At 37.9% G+C, this 18,439-nt stretch overlaps 1 protein-coding gene across 1 annotated transcript in view; it reads left to right on the top strand.

Moving 5' to 3' along the window:
* Window positions 1-18,439, top strand: part of EEFSEC (eukaryotic elongation factor, selenocysteine-tRNA specific) — a 101,045-nt gene that overhangs the window by 9,858 nt on the left and 72,748 nt on the right. Inside the window, exon 5 of the mRNA XM_009284446.2 lies at window positions 362-526. Coding sequence (XP_009282721.2) covers window positions 362-526 — 165 coding nt within the window. The remainder of the gene's footprint in view (window positions 1-361; window positions 527-18,439) is intronic.

Below are 18,439 nucleotides of genomic sequence, written 5' to 3' on the forward strand. Positions count from 1 at the left end.
ACTTGGGGGGGGGGGAAGGGGGAGGATGTACAGGATTTTTTTTTCTCTCTGCTTTGCTGCAGTGTTTATTATATTGAGTTTGGCAGCAACTTTATCGCCAGTGCAGTTTTGCTAACCAAGCTAAATGTGTAGCACCAAATCTTTCTAAGGCAGAAAATCGAACTGTTCCCCCTGCTAAGTGTGCGTCTTCTCTATGGCACGCAGTTAATTTGACATTGGTGTGTTCTAAGCTCATTGGGAGATGCCTGAAATCGGTAAAACTGCAAGCTTGTTCAATCAATCATCCGCTTGCCTTCCTTTTGCTGTGTGGCTGTCATGATTTTTCACCCAGGCATGGTGCTGCTTTTATCTCCTTTTTCAGGTCCTGAAGTCTCAGGCTTACCTGCCATCAAGAGACCCCTTGGGACACTTCCTTATGGCAGTCGACCACTGTTTCTCTATTAAGGGTCAAGGCACGGTGATGACAGGGACTATTCTTTCTGGCTCTGTTAGCCTTGGTGACAATGTGGAGATTCCTGCCCTGAAGGTGAGTCTCTCATTTTCACTCCCCCTGGTTTTCCTGGTAGAAAGACACTCAACAAAGAGGAGAGTGTTCTCTTCCAATCTGAAATTATTCAATTATTTTCAATGTCTGTCTGTCTGTTCTTTGGTTTTTTTTTGTACTCTACTATAAGCCAGCTTATAATAGGAGGAGGCATAAAGATTTTTAAATAAGGCAGCCAGTAAAGTTACCTACTCAATTTTAGTTGAATGAAGAGGAGAGAAGACTGACCTAGATTAGTATGTTAGACATTCAAATTCAGAAAAGCAAGGCGGGCATGTTTCCAAGATAGGACATGCCCAAGGACTGAACAAGGTTTGAATGAGGTTACTTTCATTTGAGATGTTGTGCTGCAGTGAGAAGACTTGCAAAAGAATCTGACTAGGTAGGCTCCCTGAGATGTCTGGAAGTGAAGGAAAAGACAAGAAGAGGGCATTGAAATGCTTGATGCACATTCTCTTTGTTTGTTGGGGCTTTAATTGATGTCAGCGTGTTCTGGGAGAACTGCTGGGATGCAGTATGTGGCTTGCTGCTGTTGGGCTTTTTAGAGAGCCTGTAGAAAGTCAAGAGGCCTTTCAATGGCCTTTGAACTGCTTAACTGTTGTTACTGTTTTATTTCCTTAAAACATATTCATCCTTTAAAAGAAAACAAGGTGACTTATGCTTGGAGCACGTGAAGCCTATTTCACAGGTGCTGATTTGGACTGCTTTGACTTTCCCTTTGTATTAATTGCCCAAAATGACTCAAGACTTGAGGAGCGTTTTGCAGCTGCCGCTTAAAGTAGACCTGGCCTGTTGCATTCTGAGAGTAGGCAGCTTTTGGCTGAACAAGCCTTGATGGGACTCTTTTGGTGCTGTCAGTATTATCCTCAAGTCATGTTACTATAAGGACCTTGTTCTTTCATTGAGTGAACGTGCTGCTTTCTCATTTTTGCCTGTACTTTGTGGCAAGTGAAGGACTAAGTGAGGCATTCTGCTTTCACCTGAAATAGTTTGCTGATAGCTGACAATTAACTTTTGGTCAGCCTCTTCTGTAATATCTGTGACCATCTAGTTTATATCATATTGTCGTTTGCATAAGTGATTTGCATGATATGTACCCCATCATGTCTGCTTTCTCAGTGGAGTTCCTCACTACCCATATTCTCATTTGCAGCATGCAGCCCGTTCTGGGAGCCGTGCTTGTAATTCCTGCAGGGAATATGCTTTGCTGGGATTGTAGTTCTGGTTTCAACCTCTCTTCCTTTCCCCTTGCCAGAGTTCCTTCCCTCTTCTGTTGTGTCCTGCTTGTTGTCCTGGGCCTGCCTGCACAAGGGGTCCAAGGAGGGACAAGTAGTTAGGAGTGCAAGGCTGCTGAGTGCTGAGTGATGGCTCCTGCCCAACAGGGGCCGTGCATAGCGAAGTTACCTACTTCCCTTTTGGCACAGCACTGGCCAAACTTCCTGTCACTTTGCGCTCTGGGAGATGGGTGTGAGACAGAGCAGAGTAATTATTTCTTGCAAAGAAAGAATGCATAACTAGATTATATCTGTAAGTGACTGCTTAGCTCTTCATGTATAGTCCATTAATGTTTTGGAGAAATGTTTAGGAATTACAATCTTTCTTTGAGAATCTGTATGGAATATAATATTTCAGTTGGAAGGGACGTACAATGATTATCTAGTCCGACTGCCTGACTGTTTCAGGGCTGACCAAAAGTTGAAGCATGTTATTAAGGCCATTGTCCAAACGGTTCTTAAACACTGACAGGCATGGGGTATTGACCACCGCTCTAGGAAGCCTGTTCCAGTGTTTGACCACCCTCTTGGTAAAGAAGTGCTTTCTAATACCAAGTCTGAAAGGGGGAAACGACAAAAATGTTGTGAATAACTTGCATATTGCAAATGGGTGTTTAAGAGGAGAGTAGGGAAGACTTTAAGTGGGACTTTAAAAGATGCTTTCTTCCCAAGTGACTGGGGGAGCAGTGAAGTGAAAGGCAAGTTAGCAGATAAACAGGTCATTGACAAAGAGAAGCCAGATCACTTGACTTTTATGGCATTAACAACTTCCCTCAAAGTTTTAGTTATTTTCAATTACTGTTAAGGACTTAGTCTTTCCACTGCCTTGTGTGAAATAGAAGATGTGTCCATACCTCTGAGTGGTAATATGTAGTGAGCAGAGTTTTGCATTTGTTTTTTGCTACTAGCAGCTTGTGAATATTCATGTTCATATTGTACAGGTATGGAAACCAAGGCGCAGCAAAAGGAAGCAACTTTTGTAAGTTTGAGTTGTGTGTTGTACTTACCCCTGCTAGCATCATGCAGAGTTGGGTTAGGATACCTATAAAAGGTCAAACCTTTCTCAGGCCTACAAGGTAATGGAGGAAGCACATTTCACAACACATTGTGGTTTATGACTCTCTCTGACCTTTTTTTGCCCTGACCCTATGGTAACTGAGATTGACAGCTGGTGCCCACTGGGCATTTAGGGACATTACAAACCAGCTGCTTTTTAAATTTGAAGAACCCTCTCACCAAATGAAGTGGCATCACCTTCCAGTTCTACTAATGGACTTCGACATCTTTGACCGCTTGAACCTGCACAAAGGGAGGGACACAGCAACTAAAAATAAACAGTGACATTCTCAAATGCCCATGCTTGCTCTGATTGAGGCTGAGAGCACCAGCAGTGCATGGATTCCTTTATGCTGTTGCCTATGTAAATTGCCATCTGGGGTTGATTATCCATATAGCAAAAAGAAAAATTATATATATGTGTTTGGCAAAAAGCTTTGACACAGCAAACAGTTCAATATCCAATTGAGTTAGTACTATTTGCTCACTAGCACTTGAAATCCACCTTGAAGAGCATGAACCTAGGATTTCTGCAGCAAAAACGTAGTGTTGGCAGAATTCTGAATGTCCTTTAAGATTATTTCAGTGGTCTTTCAATCTCTACAGTTAGCCAGTTTATAAACTGTAACAACTTGTGACATTTTTATTTCTGCTTTATAAAAGTTCCTGGAGTTTGAATAGTAAGGATTTTTTCAATATAGATTAATTTTATTTTACTGATAAGTTTCGTGATAATGACCTCAAAATATTGATCTAAGTATATTTTGTTTAGTGAATTTAGTTTAGTGAGCATGACTGTCAAATTCTAGTGCTGCTGTGTCTTTTTGTAGCATGCTTTAATTGAAAAAGGAAAGTGTGTTTTTCGGTGGGGGAGAATTATCTTTGCCTTCTTTATCCAGGTGAAAAAAGTCATAGTAGCTTAAGAACAGCAGCAACTTAGAAGGCCGATGCAAAACAGGCGAGAACCAGGACTTTTGTTCTTATCATTGGTTGTCTCAAAACAAAAAAAATAATCCTTGTGTGAAATGTAATGCAAAATGTTATATGATATGTGGTCTTCCTTCTGCCCAGTGTTAGTGGTTCTAGCTTGGGATTGCACAGTTGCCAGCACATTAGAAATACTGGAAGATTGAGTAAAACAGATGATAATATGTTAATATTCCTTTAAAGATGTTTTGCAGCACAGAAAATGTTCCAGGTTGGTTAATAAGAATCACTCTCTCTGTCTTAAGAGTTGTGAAAGATCATAGAAGAGGTCAACTCTGAATTGAGTGAGGAGGCAGAGAGAGATGTACACAGTTAATGGATATAAATCTGGTCATCCTGAAAGTGTTGACTCGGCACTGCCTTGCCTGTGATCAAGTGCTGCAGGTGGATAGCAGCCACAAAGCATGTGTGTGGCAGCCAAGTACAAAGACCACTGTTGGTTTTTTTCAGGACTTGTAAGAAGTAGAAACTTTTCTTCTTGCTTCATATTCACATTCCTATCTGTTCTGTTTAATGTAGTTATTGACAAATGTTAGAGCAAGTTGATGCAAGCTGAATGGCTGGTGGATGTTAATAGCTTCACTGGAGCATATATAAAAGTGCAGTATGCTGCCAGTTTGTACTGTATTTTGTCAGAAGTTCGTCAGTGCCTTGAAGGCTGAGTAGCTGTGTTATTGGTAAACGGTTACGTTGATGTTTATCTGTAGGGGATCGTGGGGATTTTTGCTGTGTGCTGAAGCTGAATAATGTATCTGGTGTAATACAGTACAAAGTTATTTCTTTATGTAATAAATCATGTGGGACACCCAATCGTTGGACTGACCTTGGGAGGTGCCTCTTTAGACATTGTCAGGTTTTTGATCTGCTAGGTGTGGTTGAGCTGGAAGAGGAATGTTCGTAGCGGGTCCGACCTTCACCGTCCCCGAGGTTTGCAGTAGACAATTGCCATTACTAATGTTGAGCATTTCAATCTCAAAAGTTGCAAGTGTGTTTATGAAATGCTTCTCTAGTAGTTGGAGAATAGTCATCCAGGTGTTTCAGTACTCTGATATACTTTCAAGAGGTAACCTCATCACATCAAATATGAAAAAATGTGCGAAACTTACTTCTGTTTATCTAGTCAAGTCTCCTAGTATAAATGAGTGTGTCAGTTTAAACCAGTAGTGGATTCTCTTGGCAAGGGCCTATTTGCTGTCAAATTATATTGACTTTATGAACTTTTAAGAAGCATCATTTTGTAAGCGTGATACTGAAGAGCTTCATGGCTTCATATACTTCTGCCATATGAAGAGATTTTTTCTTTTAAGCTGCTTTGTTGGCTAGATAACCTTGGTCTGTTTTTTGCAAACATTCTGTAGTTTTTATGGCTCATCCAACAAAAAAATTCTCCACTATCTGATAGAATAACCCGAATAGTATTTGCAACACTATTTCCTTCAAACCACCGTAGCTATTCAAATCGTAACAGATATATCTGCTTTTCCCACATGAGTACTTCAGCCTATCTGATGTCCCAAGACCTCTGATTAGTGAGCTTTAGTATATAAATGTAGTAAGAACTAAATTCAGTGTATTTAAGGACTTTTTGCACAATTGTAGAGTTGCACAGCTAAGTCTTGTCAGAGAACATTTAAATCTTGGAAAACGAAGTTGGATCAAACCCTGCTGAATGGGATCACGAAGACATTTGTGTGTGGACTTTCATCGTGAAATCTTAAATACATTTTTACCAGTTTTGTTTTACATTCTTTGGTCCTCATAATATACCCCTTCCAAATTTCAGAATGTCTTGACTGGTTTTTGCACTGCGAATAGGTAGAACCCTTGCTAAATTTTCTGAGAGTATGTCTGAATGCTGTTTCTACATCTGGGTTGGTTTTTTTTTTTCCCAATGCTTCTTGGATTTTTCTTGCCCAATACTGATAGAAACAGCCTTTAAAATGCTATGGTTCATCTGCTGTGGAAGAAGCCTAGCTCGCCTTGAACACTTTCTTTTCATTGAAATGCTGTGAAGAAGGGGCAGTTCAGAAAATCGGGGTGGAGGGAATCAATTAGATGTAACTGGTAAAAATTGTGAAAAGGCAGTTTGTAATATGTATTAAAATATGTGGGTGATAAAATACAAGAATCCTAAATCCTAAAATCAATAAATTAAACATATACACATAATGTTATACATGCGGTTTAATTCAGTACAAGCATTGAACAGTTTCTTTAATTGTCTGCCACTTCTAAAGCATGGGTTGTGTTTTTTGGAGATTTTCTCCTTTCCTAGAAAACATCAGTGTGAATCCTACTGGGTTTCCATCTGCTGTGGCATTTACTTAAAAGCAAAACATGCAGGATTTGGCTTATGCTGGAAAGTACTCCGCTTTCAACATTTAGGATATTATCAGTTGTTTTGGAAGAATTAAACTCCTCAGCACAGTTCTTTGTGGTTAAGTAAAGGATTAAAGACCTGATCCAGTGCCTGTGGAATGAAATTTAGATCTGGCAATATAAAACTTCTCAAATCTTGTTGGCTCGATCTCTTGAGAGTAAGAGTAGCAGATGCTGAGCTCTTTTTAAAGATCAGTTCCTTCATTTTCAGCATATGGTTTTGGAACTTTTTACTGTGGGTTTTTTTTTTTTGCTTTTGTTTTTTATTTTTTAGTTCACACTTTAAAAAAAAACAAACCGATCAACACCATCCCCTCAAAAAAAAAACCAACCCCACCAAACCCAAGACCCCAAAGAACAGAATCCATTTTAATTTTTTATATTTAAAAAAAAAAAAAAAAAAAATCTAGTTGACTCTTTAAAGAGACACAGGAATAAAAACACTCAGGAAGAGATTTGTATGTTGCTATTCTTTTGCTGTCTGTTACTGAAGTACAGTAGTTTAGTTCATATTGCTTGCAATTTTTTATTAAGTATCATGTAGGTACAGTAAAAAGAGGGAGCAAGATCAGGAATTTGTGTGTTAATGTTTGTTTTATTCAGGACCAGGGATAAGACATAATAGAGAGGGAGCTGGATATATATCATGGGGTTTTTAAATTTTATTTTATTTTTTTTTTCTTCTTGGTCAGAGCAGAAGGGAAGGAAGCCAGGGGGAGAGCAGCCAACCTGAGCAGTGCTAATCCAAACCATACACTATATTTTTGGAGCTTGTATGTCTAATGTGATCTCTGTAGGCAGAAAAGTGGCCTAGTCAGTGCCGGCCAATCAACTCTTCAAACACTAAAATTCATCTGCAGCTTTTCTTGGAGGTCTAGATGTACCCTGTGCTCCCTGCCAGCTAGAGACAGTTGGGATACAGATTGCTTTCTAATGGATTAGAAAAATTGCCCAAAGTATACAAGTTTCTTCCTACAGTGGATCTGAAAAGGAAGAGATTTGTGTATAACTTCTGCATTGTTTCTATCCACTTAAATCATCTTTAAATGGCTGTTTGGGATCCAGGCTCCACATGGAAGTGCAGCATTGCTGGAAACAGTACTGTTCTCCAAGGTGGAATTTAACTACTGCAGTATTTCTATGATACTGATTGCTTGTTCAAGGTTACCTGCAATGCTGACTGGTTGTGGTTAATGCATGAGATAATTTGAAGTGTGTATTTTGAGCTATTGCCATGCAGATGATTTTGCCTTAATAGTTAGAAAGTGCATAGAGTTATTATTGCCTAAGAACTGGTACGTTGTTCAATGGGGTCCAAAACAAAAAAGAAATAGAAGATCATCTTGACTCTGAGTAGATGAAAATACCGTGAGGTGAATGTCATATTTTTGTTTGATACAATGACTGATTTTCTTAGATAAATCAAATTACGTTTTTTCTGTCCAGATTTCAGTAAATCGTTTGTCTTGTGAGAACTGTTAGAAAAGCTGAAGAAAGTTGTTACAGAAGTACAAGGTGGGAAAGAAACTGATCTGAAGAGGGAACCAATGGATTAACAGGAAAATTATACAGGTAGAGTTGTTCTGAGGTTGGTCTTGGCACTGAAGTGTAATAGTTTCACTAGTGACTGCATGCGCTCTTCCATCTATGTAGGCATTCTCCCCACTAGTATGCCACGCTAGCGTGCTCTCCTGACTAGTGTAGACTGCTGGCAGATGTGACTTCCACGCGTAGTCTATGATGCTCAGTATTCTGTAGCTCTTTGGGAATTACCAATGTATTGGGTTGCTGGATCTGATGGAAAAGCTCAGTATCCCAGTACAAAAGAGTGCCACAATTGAAGAAATGGAATATGGTCTTGTATGTTATATTAGTGAGCAATTCGGCTTCAGTATGGCAATGTTTTTAAGGATAAACAAATATGTAGATTTGTGACTCCAAACAAAGTTGAAAAGAAAACCAAACATCTAATAAGCTATTAAGATGACACCTGACATTTAGATTTATCTCTATTACTTTAACTTCCCTCATCTGCTCATTCTACTTTTTCTCCTGCCTATTTCCATCATTCTCCACCTCTAGCTTCTTTTCCAGTCTCAGAGTTTGCTCTTCAAAGTGACTGATCTTTTCCACTTCCACCATAGATTGAAGAAATGCTTTTCTCCCTCCTTTTTCTCAGCTGCTGTTGCAATCTTGAGTAACAATGCAGTTGTGTATACTTCCTTCCCCTTGAGTAAATCTTGGCTTGAAACCAGCATCAGTCAGGGTCAGATGAGAAACCTTGGGATGGTATTTTTGAACTTGTTTCCATAGGCTGAAGCTAGAGTGGATCCGAAGAGAGAAAGGACAAGACCTGATAAACATTGAGTGGTGTTATCCTCTCAAGGGCGGTTTCTGAAGATGAATAAGCAGGTTCCGATACCTCCTCTACAGGATATGCCAGCTATTGACTTCCTAGGGCTAAATGTCTTGCATTATAGTTTGAAAAGGAGTCCTGGAGCCATCTGAAGTGGGTACTCTAAGCAATAGTACTGTAAGCTGCGTACGGGAGGAGAAAGGTCTTAAGACAACTTGAGCCATGACTGGGATGCAGCTGAACAAAAACTTGCATGTTATCCTGGGACTTATTAGGGACTATCTTTCCTGTCGAACAGTTGCTGCTCCAGTTGTCAAGTGTTGCGTTCTTGGGTTTGTGTACTCTGGGGTTCAAGATTAGTTTGAAACTAAGTTAATGGACATTGCTATGGTAATCACAAACTTTCATCCAAATGCCTTTTTGTTTAAACTTTGTGGTAACTTCTTAAAGCAAAGGATGGCTGGTTTGTGTTTGCATAACTTGTTTGCTTAAGCATTGCTTGTGCCAGGTCATTAACTTTATTTTTATTTCATTTAATTTATCAGGTAGAATTGTTCTCAATCCAATTCAATTGAAAACAGACCCACATGCACGTATACATACTGTTTGAGCAGGAGTCTTATTGGAATGCTTGAATAGTAATTGGAAAGGTAACCTCCTATATGGTAAACATAGCTTTCACATTGCATTCATGCTGTGAATGTAACTTTAGTATGAGTAGGCTTAGTTAGGGCAGTAAGTAACTATCATGTTTTAAATATTTAAGTTCAAGTGCTGGAGGCTTTGGCAAAATTTCAGTAACCACAATGAAGGAAGGGGATGTCACTTTTTGTTCTTCCTTGGTCATCCATATACAGTACAATTCCTCATTTGATTAGGCTTTTAAGAAGCAGAACAATTCAGCAAGCACTGCATTAACTAAGCAATGGTCTGTATGTTATAAAGTTCTGCTCAGATCTGGGTACCAGCAAAAAAGGATCTGAATATTGAAAACGTTATTTAACCAAGACTGTTGGAGATAAACTTCTCAATTTGACCAAAAAACAGAAGTGTGGACTAGCACATAAGTGCCCAGGAATCTATAATCAGTCTGCTACCAGAGTACTTTACTGAAGTGTTACTATAACACCATAGGAAGTCCTCTGGATTTCATGCCTTGTACTGTGCGCTCACCCCATTTATAAAACTCTAAATTTTATTCTTTGTTACTACTATGAAAATTACATGGGAATTGACTTTGGTCTTCAAATGTTTGTTCAGCTCATCACCTGAATCTGTTGTCATGTGCCTGTGACAATAGCATGTATTGTTGAAACTAAAGGTAGATACATTTCTTCACTAGTGTATTCCCATAACTTCATATTATAATAGTGCAGTTTGAAATGAAAGAAAAAGTAATACTGGAGAGAGCCAATATTTACAGTATCAGCTGGAATAGTATAATTATGTAAGCTGCCCAGATAGCACTGTGGTGAATATGATACGAATGCCTAGATATAGGTTTTTCATTTGCAATTGTCTGGAACAAAAACTACAAACTCCCAGGCTCTTCATGGTTGTAAAGATTAGCTTGAAAGCACGTGCCATAAAATGCAGTTGGCTTCTCTTTCTTTCTCCTCTAATGAATAAATAATGAAGAATAAATGTTTCACACTTTAGAAATCACAATGAAAAGGTCAAACAGCCGTTTTAAAGAGTCACTGTAGCTAATACATCTTTAAATGCTTAAATTGTAGACTTAAAAAACTACCAGGCCTTCGTGAAAGTTAGATTTAGTAGTTGACCTGTCTTCTGTCTAGGCAACCTGGTTTTTTTAAGATCTAGCCTGTATATAGGGTGTGTAATAGATTCTGCAAAAGAATGGCAGAGATGGCCTTGCTCTTTGTTCAGTTTAGGTGGAAGAAATCAGCCGTGAGAACAGATTAACTCATTGGAAGCAATGACCCTGTTATATGCAGGCATCAATTTTTTTTCTTCAACAGAAAAGAGATAAAGTACTGAAAATGATTCAGAAGTTTGTCACTTAAGTTTTGTGTGAGGCTTCCGAACCTCTTGAAGTTTTTCTGCTCTTTCTCAGTATTCATCTAACCACTTTGTTTTTGTTCATTTCAGTTACTATGTTGTAGTTGCTTTTTCTTAATATTATTTTCATTATATAATGAATTTCAACAGACTTTTAGGCTAACCATCTCTAGAAGAGGTGGTTGTCTGATGTGCAACACTTGGTACATAGAACTGCAACAAGTTAAATGATGGCTTAGGGAAAAAATATGTGCTATTATAAATCAGTTCAGTTTTGAAATATGGGTGTTATTTATGTGGTATCTTCCTTGCCTATGAAAGGCAATGAAGACATTGATCCTGCTTGTGGAGGTTAGTTGACAATAATTTGAAGTCTTCGGGGAGTGAGGAATATGCAGGTATACCACAAACACTCAAAACAACCACAGAAAAGAGGATTGTAAGGGGAAACTTGAAAATATGTATTTTTAGTAAAGGACTGAAATAAATGCCATTAAGACTAAAATAAATGCCCAGTTTGGCCTTGAGTCAACACAAAGCAACACCAGTTAGTTTAGTCTAAATACAAAGAAGTATACAAGTCTTTGTAAAAATAAGATAAAACACAAAATCCCACCCTGGGCTATTTTGCCTCAAGTTTTAGGGGAGGATTGGAGTCAGGTGGTGACTGAATATTATTTTGTACAACATGTGTTTCTATTTCAAATGTTCCTTTTCTGTTGTTGATGTGATGCTCTTGCTTGGGGAGAAACAGTTTGTACAAAATGTATTAAGGTTGCAAGCACCCTCAAATTAATGCTTCGTTCCAGTCTTATCAAAGGTTACTTGATTGCTTGGGCTTTAGAGGAGGTTATTAAGTATCTTTGCTCAAGGGTAGGTCTTTAATCTCTTAAGGATAGAGGTGGAGGAAGTTCTCCTATGTGATGATACAGAGTGGGGTCCTAACTTGCTCTGAGCCCTCCCATGAGGCTTAATGCGAGCCTGAGTTGCTACATAAGATTGAAGTTCAACATAATTTATTCTAATGTGTTACAGGCGTGCAGTTCCCTAAATAGTGGGAAAATGGTGGCAATCTCCAAGTTGGTAGAAATTGTGATGTGCCTGCTTTTCCTTCTTGCAGCAAGTGCTAACAGATTAGTTGAAAGTTCTAAGTTACGTTTGTAGTCAAATACTTTTTTGTAGTACAAAAAGTTCAAAATTTTTTCAAGTCTTTCCTTTTACTTGTGTCCTTGCTTTGTTTTCCTCTTCGCTTTTACTGCCCACCCATCCTATCTGTTCAGGTTGTTGAACTTTATTTTTAAATCCACTTTCCAGATGTGCGATATGTGCAGACAACACAAGTGGTTGTCTTCTCTGAGATCGCAGGCTCTATCCCTGCTTTTAGAGAGGCTCTTAAAGATTTTAAAATCTATGGGGGGGGTGTGTGTGGAATCTCTGCCTCTTTAAAACATGTATATGCTGAACTGATTTGGTGGATTACCAGAAACATTGAGGGATATGTTTGGTTTTTTAAAGGCATGTTTTTGGCAGGAAGCTAAGTATTTTTAAAAAATGACACTAATTTTCTAGTAAAAACACACAAATGTGAAGGTAAGGGTTCTATTCACTTTTTTATTTTCAGGGGTTTGGAGGCTTTTTTGTTTTCTTGCACAAGCTTCCTGTTTTTAATTTTGATTAGAAAAAGCAAAAGTATGATAAATTCTGTTTGTGGTTTGTGTGTTGTTGGTGTTTTGGTTTTTTTTTTTTTTAAAATAAGGGTGATTCTAATTCTTGTCTATGATTAGCTTCATCCAATCCTCAATATTGGCAAGATATTTTAAAGATTCATATGTAGGAAGAGAGAGATGGGCAAAAAAGCAATTTTTGTGTCAAACTTAAATGGGGGGGGAGAAAGAAAAGTTAACATTAAGGCATAGTTTTGTGGTTATGGTGTGACTCACAAGAAAGACTTAGGCCATCTGACATGTACATTACAAACAGTTGTAAAAACATACCATTAGATATCCACAATGTGTAGTGGGCTGAGTTCATGTTATTTTGAATCCATAATGTTAAAGTTATCTGGCACAGTGAGTGTAACTCGGCAAATCAAACATATTGTTGCTTTTCATTTTACATTACATTGTTGTCCCTGATGGACAAGGTCCTTTCTCATCAGCTGAGCAGTGAAGTTTTAATCCTGCCTTGCATTTGTTCAGTGTCATCTAGCTATGCTGACACCAACCAGGGCTTTTTGCTTGAGTCAGGATTTAGATGGACTTTGACAGAGAGAATACAGTGATGCAATTAAAACTTTTATAATTATGCACATTTTACATTACATTGTTGTCCCTGATGGACAAGGTCCTTTCTCATCAGCTGAGCAGTGAAGTTTTAATCCTGCCTTGCATTTGTTCAGTGTCATCTAGCTATGCTGACACCAACCAGGGCTTTTTGCTTGAGTCAGGATTTAGATGGACTTTGACAGAGAGAATACAGTGATGCAATTAAAACTTTTATAATTATGCACAGTGCTTTACAATATGCATGCTTGTTTTCTTGCTAGTTTCCTGTATATAGAAAAGCAAATGTGCAGAAGGTTAGATTTATGTTTAAATGTGATTATATTTTTACGTTTTCCTTAATGTCTCGCTACATCTCAAACTGTGTGGTGGTGATTTTCCCCAACGTGAACCTTTGCATAGTATAGTTTTGAACCTATTGGACCTATACCTATATCTGAGCATGACCATGTAGAAACGAGTCTTGTATCTTCCTAATGTTTCATATACTGTTAAAATTTCTTGGGAATCTTTGTTCAGAATTTGAATTTGTGTGTTTTGTTTTCAGTTTTTAAAAGTAATGGCTTTTGTAATGGATTCTTTAGCTTCAGTCTCAGCTCTGAAGGAGACATTATAAACACTTAATAGCTTTAGAAGAAGCTTTTTGGAAATTACAGTATCTGTGGTATGTGCCATATGTAAGAGGAAGGTTTATATTTTAATTTCAGAAAAGTTTTGGTGTTTTTTCCCTCCTACAAAGCTATGAAGATAAGCTTTTTTCACACCTTTGCGATAAAGAGTGAGTTTTAGGGTCTGGTTCAGATTCTGTTTAATCTTGGTTTTAACGCAGTTAAGACTTCATTCTGTGTTTAAATCCCCTCGCAAAAATAATTGATTCCATCTATTGTTTTTTACCTGTCTTTGTAAGTCAAATATTAAGACTTCGGTAGGTTGATATAGAAGCTATGAATGGCATGTTAAAAAAAAAATCTTCCCCATATATAGCAATTGTAACAAGTGGGGTTTGGTTTGAGAGGCTGACTGTGTCTCCTACATGGATAATAAGAGGAAAGTACTTTTCAGAGTGTGCAGAGAGATGGCACGGGAAGTCTTGAAAGCCAGATGTGTTGGGTTTTTTGTGGGGGAGGTTTTTTTAGATTTTTTCTAATACAGGTACTGAAAGTTAGGGTCATAAAGGAAAACAGATTGTCAGAGATGCTGATTATCCCAGTTAACACTCAAATAATTTGTGGCCAGAAGAGCTCAGTGTTCATGTAAATCAGGCTGCTTTTATTTAATGATGGATTTAGTTATTTAACTGTAAAAAATGACCAATGAAGTACCGTAACTGTTTTTTATTTTGGGGTCTAAGATTTTTCCCCTGCTATGTTTAAAAAATGTATTAGATGCATTTCTCATGCAATTTTTTTGTCTGGAAATTCTATCTAGGTTGAGTTCATAGCACTCTGATAATGATCGGAATTCTGCAATAATGAAAAAAGCTGGAACAGGCAAACATTAGGGCTTTTGAACCTTCAGAGTAATTTTTTATCGTGTTTTTGTTCATAAATACAACAAGCTTTAGTTTCTGTGAAGCAGACGTCTCAGTGAAAATGGGAGAAGCTGAAACCAGCACAGGCAGGTGTTGAGCAAATGTCTCCAATGAGCTCTCACAAGGGTTGTGTTATAGATCTTCAATTCTTTTTATTAGTCTGCTCAAAATCTCACTTCTCAGATTTGGACTTAATTGCTGGGTGATTCTGTGACATAAACATCCAGATGTATACCTGTGGCTTAAATCTGATTCCAGCCAGTCTTCCAAGTAAGATTTGTTTACCCCTTGTGCATCCCAGGCTCACTCAGGTACCTTCTCCTCAGAGCTGGTATATTGTTGCTTCAAGATAATTTTAACTGACAAAATTACTAGACCACACGCTTGGGGTATTGAGTTATACCTTCTGAACCACACTTGCAAAAATGTAGAGGACTTAAGTGTTCCAAACGCATGAGTGTTTTCAGCCTCATCCATTATTTTTAATATTAAAAGTCAGCAGATGGAGCCAAAGGCTCGTAGAAAAATTACTTGTGCTTGAATGTATGTTAAACTACAAAGCCCACTAAGTTTAACTAACAATGTTTCTACTGAAATTTGTAACAGCAAAGCTATTTATTTGCTGCTAAACCTCATACTAGCATCCCTTTTTTCATTCCCTTGTCTCTGTGCCGAGTGAGAGCTCACCCCTTTGTATACTGGGGAGTCTAACAAGACTAAAAGGAGTAAAGTTTGGAGTGGGAACCTGATTTTCTTTGTAGATTTACATCTGTGGAAGGCTTTCTGCAGCATTGTTCACCACTTTATCAGAAAAAAAGGTGTAACATTTTGTCAGTATTTTTACTTCTCCTATGAGCACAGTAATTGGAATCCACTATTGAGGGTTAGATTGGAATTCATTACAACCTCATTTTCATTATTGCACAGTTGGTAAGGTACTGGGGTTTCATGTTTTTCTTATGAAGCAACTGAAATAAGCCTTTGCCTTAGATAACATGTCAGACTTGATATTCTAATAGGCTAACCCTGTGCTTTTGTTAAATATTAACATCCTTTTGGGATTTTAAATAATATCTTTAGGAAAATAAGGGGGTGGAATGTTTTCCAAACAGTGTGCAATTTATCCCACTTTAATAAAAAAACCCAAAGGCAGTAAGTGGTACCTGCCTTTTGCAGGAAAAGGGAGAAAAAACTGTCATAGCTATAAAATACAATATCCAAAGGGGATGCAAGAAACTATGATGATGCTGACTGGACAGAGAATATTCCAATGGTACAGTATTGTTTTGCCTTTTAATAAAGACAGAAAAATGAAAATGTTAAGTGACTAACGGCAGCCGTTTTGTCTAACTTAAACTTAATTTTAAAAATTCTTTCCCCTCTAAATCTAATCTGAAGGATTATGGAATGCACATATGTTACACATAGAATATAGAGTAAGTGGTATGTAAATGTATGCTTAAGTATTGCATGTATATTTTTTTCCTTATTTTTATTTTACTGATTTTTGAAGCTAGGTCTCTTTAGTTTGGAGCAAGCATCTACTTAGAATGACTCTGGAAACTTGGCTTACTGGCCAAATTAAAAGCTCTTCTTATTTTTCTATTTATCTTTGGCCTCATCTGTGTTTAAGTTATCTTTTCCCTACTCCTCCTGTTGAAAGACAGTGATAAAACTTCAACCAGTTGTACCAGCTTGCTGGCTTAATTTCCTCTAATCAACATTGGCTGTAGTAGCAGGAGTTTCTAACATTGACATTTTTCTTTTGAATGACATGATCAGTTCTTAATTTCAGATTCACTCCTGACTTACTGTAGGCTTTTCTAGTTAAACGTTTTTTCTTCTTAAATAAAGGTACTCAGTCACTTCCAATAAAATTATATTTTCTTTTCAAACTATTTGAATTGTGCCAAAAAAAACCCTCAAAAAATACAGGACTGGAGGGTGCATCCCGAATTATATTTTAGTCCAGTCTCTTAAAATTGCAAGTAACCAAATCTTGCAGTCTCACTGTGATGAGTATCTTCTATATTTATATTTACTGTGGAAGAATTATTAATGCATCTTTTAGAATAAAGAGAATATAAACTTGTGACACAGGAAGACACAGTGCTTTTCGCTATATTTAAGAGACTTTGGATATACAGTCCAAGTTCAGCATCGGTGCCAATATCCTCTGCGTAACGTTGCCCTTAAAGATGAGAGCAAATGCTGTTTTGGTTTTTGAGAGAAGAATGTTTTGGCTAATGAAGAACAGTTGGTACATGTGGTGGCCCGTGCAGTGGGGTCTCCTTAGCAGAGACACTGTACAAAAAGCAGCGGTAACTTCCTGGTGTTACAGTGGTGTGCATTTTCAATTGCAAGTTGTTGTCTTTGTCTCCCTTTAAAATGCTCTTCTGATACCTAGTATCTCTCCCAGATTTCAGTAATGCGCAAACCTAACCGGGTTGTTTTTTGATTTTGTACATTTCTTTTCAGAGATATCTACCTCCATGGTGTGTGTGGGTTGTCCTTGAGTGTTTCTTAATTTTAAATTGAGAAGGTGCATACAATTACAACATATATAATGTATCAAGAGAGAAAGTCATGATGCAGTTTTGCGCTATTGAGGAAGTACATAATCCCCCAATGTTTTGGGGGAATGGGAGCTGCGAGAGCTAGTGACTACAGTGAAAAATCTGCAAGTGAGGAAACCTTGTAATGAAGAAGTACTTCTAAAAGATCTGGTGGAACTTTTGAAACTACACTGGCAAAAACAAAAAAAATCCTAAATGATGTGGTGAATAAAGAAAAATTTTTGCACTGGTGGATAGGCTGGATAAAAGCTTCCTTTGGACTGGATCCAGTCATCTCAAAGAATTTCTTCTGGCCTGCACGCTTTGGATTACATGTAATTTCAACTTTAATTTAAAAAGAAAAGGTTCTAGCTTTCAAGACTGAGGGAGTGACAGTTGCAGTTTTCCAGTCCTGACTTGCAGACAGAACAGAGACATGTGAAATCTTCTTCCAGGCTTGGAATGTTAATTTTGAAGCCTAATTATGGTACTTTGAAATGTCATTGGCCATTTCAGTGAAGGTTGTCTCAGCAGGTGTGACTGGGCATGCAACAGCTGTGAGACCCAAGGGATAGGAAGTGGAAGACTCTGCAAGGAAAGAAAAAGAAATCTCGCAGAAGATGATGTATATATAGATAGGAAAAAAAAGGCAAGAAAAGCTGGCTTTGGTGTGCGGCAATACTGTACAAAGTATTCAAAGATTGTTCTTTGCTATGTGAAACACCTTTACATGCTGGCATTAACAGTCCACTCTTCTTTCATAGGCTTCAGGTTGCCCTCTTCGCTTTTACCAAGCTTCTATCGTTGGTGACCTGCTGTCAGGTATTTTTGTGTGATGGCTCTGGCGCTGTCTCGTCTGTTACCCATGAATGTTGCAACCTCAGTGAGCCTATTTTTAAGGTCCCTTCATGGACTGCATTTAGCTTCCTTTTAAAAGACCCATAATGGATTAAAATGATTCATAAATTGACAGATGTTTTCCATCTCTTCCTCTTGACTGACCATTTCCTTATTGTTGATATATAAACTCCCAGAGCAGATCTTCCTTGAGTTTCTTTGGAAAATATTCTGACAGACTGAATCCTAAAACAAATCAATAAATAAAAACACCAACAAAAGCAAAATTGCATTTTGTTCATAGTTTATCCTGAATATTTTGGTAAACATCACATTAGCCAAGGGAATCCTGTTGAGCATTCACTGTGCCTCAGTGGTACTTGCACATCTCTGCACGATGGGCTTGTTCCCTTCCTGGAGTTGCAGTAGGCTTCCCATGTCCCAAATTCCTGTTACAGGTGTCTGTGATACTTGATACTGGAAAATGAGGCTACTTGTTTTAAATAAGAAATGAATTTGCACAGATGTTCAGAAATACTGAAATATGTTGATGCTAGTTGAAATTTGTTTGGATCTTGATGAAGGTTTAAAAATCACGTCAGTAGGACTGCCACTA

The sequence above is a fragment of the Aptenodytes forsteri genome, unplaced genomic scaffold (genome assembly GCF_000699145.1).
Source record: "Aptenodytes forsteri isolate BGI_AS27 unplaced genomic scaffold, ASM69914v1 Scaffold53, whole genome shotgun sequence".
Taxonomy (NCBI): domain Eukaryota; kingdom Metazoa; phylum Chordata; class Aves; order Sphenisciformes; family Spheniscidae; genus Aptenodytes; species Aptenodytes forsteri.